The sequence below is a fragment of the Meles meles genome, unplaced genomic scaffold (assembly GCF_922984935.1).
Source record: "Meles meles unplaced genomic scaffold, mMelMel3.1 paternal haplotype, whole genome shotgun sequence".
NCBI classification, from domain to species: Eukaryota; Metazoa; Chordata; class Mammalia; order Carnivora; family Mustelidae; genus Meles; species Meles meles.
Window position 1 is genome coordinate 202,115 of NW_025721612.1, and position 6,685 is coordinate 208,799.

The 6,685-nt window shown below is 50.1% G+C and overlaps 1 protein-coding gene across 1 annotated transcript; it reads right to left on the reverse strand.

Annotated features, from left to right (window-relative positions):
* Positions 1-2,964: 2,964 nt before the first annotated feature.
* LOC123936597 lies at positions 2,965-5,908 on the reverse strand. Its single transcript, XM_045997028.1, is given in 3 exon segments — positions 2,965-3,150; positions 4,301-5,004; positions 5,006-5,908. Coding segments are annotated over 3 exon segments (1,665 nt in total). The 3' UTR covers positions 2,965-3,092.
* Positions 5,909-6,685: the final 777 nt, after the last annotated feature.

Genomic DNA, 6,685 nt, shown 5'->3' on the forward strand with positions numbered 1-6,685 from the left:
CAGCTATATCCTTTTGTCCAGTGGACTGCTTTCTTTCCAGACTCTGTGAAGGTAATCTTAAGGGGGTGACATCATGCATTTTTACAATGTTTTCCATCATTTTCCCTTCCCCAAAATGTTCCCAGCTGATGGGAACAATTAGCTATTACAGTGATAAAATCCCAATTTGAGGTGGGTTTCCAATAGACATCACCTGTAGTTTCACATCCCCAGGCCGCACAGTAGAAGTCATTAGGGCCTCCACATTTATAGGCCCGTCCTCTAGTATTACTATTCTTTGGCGCGGGGCAGACATAAAAGGGGAATACCCTAAGTTTGTAACGTCGTGGTCCGTCTCCACATCCCCGGTTAGGGGGCGACATTCCATTGCTTGTAGGGGATGTTGGTGGCTTATGGGGATCATCGTGTTGACCTATGTCCCAAGATCCCATAGCCAGTTTACAGAGATCCGGATACAGGGTAGGCAACCATGTATTAGGGGCGTGTTGGGCCGTACTGGACCAGATAACTTCCCCCGTTTGAGAGAGAACCTGCCAGGTTAATTGCTTGGGGAGATGTGGGCTGGTGCCATTTATAGGGGAAAGGAAAGAGAATAAGCAAAAGAGTAAGATCAACGGCGAATGAGTCTTATCTTTAGTGGGTTTGGGGAGCGTTGGACGGTCCATTCCGAGTTCTGAGGGTGTCCTGTTTGTTCTTCCGGGTGTGCCGTTTTCACATGGGAGGCGTGGATCCAGGCTGCAATCCCGTCAACTTTTAGCGCCGTGGGCATTGTCAGGAGTACCGTGTGGGGTCCTTTCCAACGGGGTTCAAGGTTTGTGGCTCGATGTCTGCGGACCCAAACGATGTCTCCGATTTTGTAGGGATGAGGCCGCAATGAGGCGTTAAGATTTTCCTCGTAGGCGGCTGCCAGGGGTTTCCAGACCTCTTGTTGCACCAGCTGCAAGGCTTGCAGATGGGCCTGTATGGAGGGGGAGGGGGAATGAGCAGAGATATCTGGCGCAAAGAACGTGACAGCGGGGGGCGGAGCACCATAGAGAATTTCGAAGGGGGTTAATCCATGGGGGCCTGGAGTATTTCTGGCCCAATAGAATGCTAGAGGTAGGAGCAATACCCAATCTTTAGAGCCAGTTTCAAGCAGTAATTTAGTTAGAGTCTCCTTAATGGTCCTATTCATTCTTTCTACCTGTCCTGAACTCTGGGGTCTGTAAGCACAATGTAGTCTCCAATCAATCCCCAGCAGCTTGGCCACCGACTGACTTACCTGGGAGACAAAGGCGGACCCGTTGTCGGACCCTAGTACCTCGGGCATTCCATACCTTGGAAAAATTTCTTCCAGTAGCTTCTTGGCGACTATATTGGCGGTTTCCTTTTTGGTAGGAAAGGCTTCTGCCCATCCTGAAAAGGTGTCTAGAAAAACTAAGAGGTATTTATATCCATACATGCCAGGTTTAATTTCGGTAAAGTCAATTTCCCAATGTGTGCCAGGTCGATGACCACGTACCTGGACACCTGGTCCAATAATAGTCTTCCCAGGATTGACTTGGGCGCAGGCTTTACAATTAGCGGCCGCTTGACGAAGAAGGAAGTTTTGTTTGGGGAAGTAGTTTTTTAAATTGGCCCTATCCATAAGAGATCTCATCTTGTTCGCGCTCAGATGAGTCAGCTGATGGAGGTGATTTATTAGTTCCTGCGCCATCTTTATAGGTACTATGGCCTTTCCTCGGTATTCCCATCGGTTTAGGGCTGAGTTGTAATTGGCCCCTATCTTCTGTATGAAATCCAAGTCGGCCTCCTCATAATTCCAAATGGGGGTCTCATCTGGCTCTCCTATCTCAGTGAGTATAGTAACAGTTAATAGTTGGGGCCCCAAAGCTGCCTGTTTGGCTGTCGCATCAGCTAGGCGGTTTCCTCTCGCCTCGGGGATATCCCCTTTTTGATGGCCAGGGCAGTGCATTATGCTCAGCTTCTTGGGGAGAAATAAGGCTCTTAATAGGGCCAATATTTCGGTCTTATTTTTAATCTCCTTACCGTCAGAGGTTAGTAGTCCCCTCCGCCGATAAATTTCTCCGTGAATATGGGCAGTGGCAAAAGCATATCTGCTGTCTGTATAGACATTAAGATTCTTACCTTCTGCCAGTTGGAGGGCCTGGGTTAAGGCGATCAATTCTGCCCGCTGCGCCGAGGTGCCTTCTGGTAGCGCGCTTGCCCATACAATTTGAGAGTCGGTCGTGATGGCCGCTCCTGCTCGTCGTTTTCCATCCTGCAGGTAGCTACTGCCATCAGTATACCAGGTCAGGTCTGCATCCTTCATGGGCTGGTCAGTTAGGTCGGGCCGTGTCCCATGTGTTTCAGCAAGGATCTGGTGACAGTCATGCAATGGTGCCTCCCTAGGAGTGGGCAATAAGGTTGCGGGGTTAAGAGTCACTATAGGTCCGAACTGGATCCTGTCTGAGTCCAGGAGGAGGGACTGATAATGAGTCAGGCGGGCATTAGACAGCCAGCGGTCTGGTGGTTGGCGGATTAAAGACTCCACTGTATGTGGAGCCAGGATGGTTAGGGGCTGTCCCAAAGTTAGTTTGGTTGCGTCCTTGATGAGGACCGCGATTGCTGCTATCATTTTTAGACATGGTGGCCAGCCTGCCACCATGGGGTCTAACTTTTTGGACAGGTAGGCAATAGGGCGTCTCCAAGGCCCGAGCCTTTGAGTTAGGACCCCCTTAGCAAATCCTTGTTTTTCATCAACAAAGAGGTCGAAGGGTTTTGTTATGTCTGGCAGGCCTAACGCCGGAGATGTAAGGAGTGCTTGTTTGATATGGTCAAATGCCTGCTGTTGTTGCTCAGTCCAAACAAAAGGAGTATCTTGTTTTGTTAAGGGGTACAGAGGAGCCGCTATCTCCTCAAACCCCGGAATCCATAGTCTACAGAAGCCTGCGGTCCCTAAGAATTCCTGCAATTGCCTGTGGTTTTGAGGTGCGGGAATGCCAGAGATAGTCTCTTTTCTCGCGGCTGTTAGCCATCGTTGGCCATTATATAGCTCATAACCCAGGTAAGTGACTTTAGTCTGGCAGATCTGGGCCTTCTTTGCGGATGCCCTATATCCCAGTTGGCCTAGGGTTAATAGGAGGTTCCCAGTACCTGTTCGGCAGTCCTCTTCATTGGTAGCCGCTAATAGAATGTCATCGACATATTGGAGCAGGATCAGAGAGGGATGTCTTACCCGTAAGTCGGCCAGGTCCTGGTGAAGGGCTTCGTCGAACAGCGTTGGGCTATTCTTAAACCCTTGTGGTAGCCATGTCCAGGTTAACTGACCTGATATTCCCAAGTCTGGATCCTTCCATTCAAAGGCGAAGAGGGGCTGACTCTGAGGACTTAGTCTCAAACAGAAGAAAGCATCTTTGAGATCTAGGACCGTATACCAGAAGTGGGTTGGAGGCAGGGAACTAAGTAAGTTGTAAGGGTTGGGCACCGTAGGCTGGATGTCTTCTACCCTCTTATTGACCTCCCTCAGGTCTTGGACCGGCCGGTAATCATTGGTGCCAGGTTTCTTGACAGGTAACAGAGGAGTGTTCCAGGAGGACCGGCATGGGGCCAAAATGCCCTGGTCTAGTAACCGCCTTATGTGCGGTTTGATGCCCTGGTAGGCCTCATTGGACATAGGATATTGCTTAACATTGACAGGAACGGCCGTTGCCTTTAATTGTATGTGAATGGGGGGCTACTGGATAGCTAGTCCCATTCCTCCTGTTTCCACCCAGGCATCCGGGTAAGACGCAAGCCAGGACTCTATGTTTCTCTGAGGTTGGGAGGGCTCCTCATGTAGTCTATATTTTTCTTCTAACTGTAGGGTAAGGATGTGTAAAGGAGTCCCGTTGGGGCCGGTCACAGTGGCCCCTGTGGCTCAAAATGGATTTGAGCCTTGAGCTTGGTTAATAAATCTCTCCCCAGGAGTGGGTAGGGGCAGTCAGGCACATGAAGGAATGAGTGAGAAACTTTACCTGAAGCCAGATGTACTTTTCTCTCCGTAGTCCATTTATATTGTTTTCCTCCTCTTGCTCCTTGAACCCATGCCACCCGGTCACTTAATGGTCCAGGGCTCTTGGTTAAAACGGAGTGTTGAGCCCCTGTATCTACTAAGAAGGTGACTGGTTGCCCCCCCAACGGTTAGGGATACCCGGGGTTTGGGGGGGGCTCCTGACCCTGACGGCCCTAGTCTTCGTCTAAAGCCATAAGTCTTGTGACTTGCTTAGCATTTTCCTTAGGGTGTCTGAATTTCTTTGGGCATTCTTTGGCCCAATGTCCCCTTTCTTTACAGTAGGCACATTGGTTTCGGTCTACTTGGGGCCTCCTTATGTCTCCCTCCCTGTCTGACTTTCCTGCCTCTGGTCCTTGGCTGCCTTGCACTACGGCGGCCAAGATTTTGCTAAGTTCCTTACTTCGTTTACGTTCTCGTTTCTCTTCCCTTTCTTCAGCTTCCTTCTTTAGTTTCTCCTCTTTCTCTTCCTGCAACTTCCTAAGTCGTTCCTCCTTTTCTTCCTGCAACTTCCTAAGTCGTTCCTCCTTTTCTTCCTGAGTCTCTCTTTTATTAAAAATCTTTTCTGCCTCCTTTAATAAATCTTGTAAAGAGAAATCTTGTAGGTTCTCTAAACGCTGTAGTTTATTCCTTATATCTGGTGCTGACTGCCAAATAAATGTCATTGAAACGTTTCCTCTCTGCTCATTGCTATCTGGGTCAAAAGGCGTATACCTGCGATAAGCCTCCTTAAGCCTTTCCAGGAAAGCGGTTGGAGATTCCTCTGGCCCCTGAGTTATCTGTCTTACCTGAGCCAAATTGATGGGGCAACTCCCCGCATTATGGAGACCTGCTATGAGTAACTGGCGGTAAAGATTTAGGTGGGTCCTACCTTCCGCCGTGTTGAAATCCCAGACGGGACGGGTCAAAGGGAAGGCGGCATCTATCACATTAGGGAGTTGTGTGGGCCTTCCGTCTTCCCCTAAAACGTTTTTTTCTGGCCTCCAGGAAAACCTTTTGTCTCTCCTCAGTGGTGAGGAGAGCCTGCAAGAGTTGTTGACAATCATCCCAGGTGGGTTGGTGTGTGATTAGAATGGATTCAATTAAGGCAGTTAGGGCTACGGGGTCCTGTGAAAAGGAAGGGTTATGGGACTTCCAATTATATAGGTCGGAGGCTGAAAAGGGCCAATATTGGAGCTGATTGCCTGGCCCTCCTCCTTGGTGCAGGGGAAAGAGTTTGGAAGTTCCTTCTTGTGTTGGCTCCCTGCGACCCCTAAGTCTTCCCACCATTGGGGATGGCAAGGGGTCGCGTTCTTCAAGTGGGTGCTCTGGCTCCCTTGTGGAATTTAGTGCCTGCGCAGGAGGGGGAGGAGGATAAGGGGGAGGTTCTTCAGATAGAAGGTCTATTAAGGGGGAGTCCTCCAGAGGAAGGATCTTCTGTGGTTTAGGACGCCGTGGAGAAGAGGGATCGCTGACTATAGGATATAGGTTAGAGGAAGAAGGAGGTTTGGGAGGGTCGGTGGGATCTGGGATGGGGTGAGGGACGGGGGGAGCGGAGGGTCCTGGGGGAGAAGTGGTGTATGGAAGGGTTTTGGGCTTTGGGTGAACGAAGGGAGAGACCCAAGGAGGAGGCTCATCAACCAGGCTTTCCCACACTACAACATAGGGTACTTGGTCCGGATGGTCTTGGGGTCCCTGGTTGAAGACTCGTTCTTTGACCTGTAAAATAACATGGATGTTAAAGGTTCCATCTTTGGGCCACCCAACGTTAAAGGTAGGCCATTCTGAAGTACAAAGTGTCTGCCATTTCCTTCTTCTGACTTCCACCGACAGGTTATTGGCTCGGATTTGGACGTCTCTCCAATGTCCTAAAGTGAGACTCATAAGTGTCTGTCCCATTTTGGAATCAAGGGAAATCCAAAGGGCAATGAGAAAGACACACAAAACACACAAGACACTTAACGCACACAAGACACTTAACGAGCCGGCAAAAAGAAACGCTGCGCGATTTTGGTGCAAAACCGAAAGTACAGATTCAGACGGCCGTGAGGAAATATGAGTTTCCTCTGTGGCCCACTGATGGACGTATCCCTTGGATACGTGTGGGGGCCCGAAAAAACGGGCCCCTCTAATCCCTGGGGCGTCCCCCAGGGTGGCACGGGAGAAGTCCGAGTTCGTCAACTCCTTCTCAAGCTGCCCAGAATACAGATCTACTATGCGTAGTAGTACAGTCCTATACAGGCGTATAGGCAGAACAAACGGGAGACGAGAACACGAGCACGAGACAGAAAATGAGAACACAGTTATTAAGGCTTAAATGCTGGCCAGCTTACCTCCCGGTGGGAGTCGGTTGGATCCTTGGGCAGGAGTCCGATGATCTCGGTGGGACCTCCAAATGAAAGACCCGCGGATCCCCGTACCCAAGAATTCAACACTGCCACAGGATGCAAACAGCAAGAGGATCTTTATTGTAACGCGGGCGCCTGCGGGTGGTCAGCAGCTCCTGCTAGCTGAGCACACCAGGCTGGGGTGGTGCAGGGTTTTTATAGACAGGTACAAACAAGTTTTGGGTGGGGCGGAGCTGATTGGCTGACAGTTTGAACATTTGAAAAAGGCATACTTGGTGTTAGCGGATTGGCTTTGGAGGACCCGCGCGCGTGAAGACGAAGGCGGGAA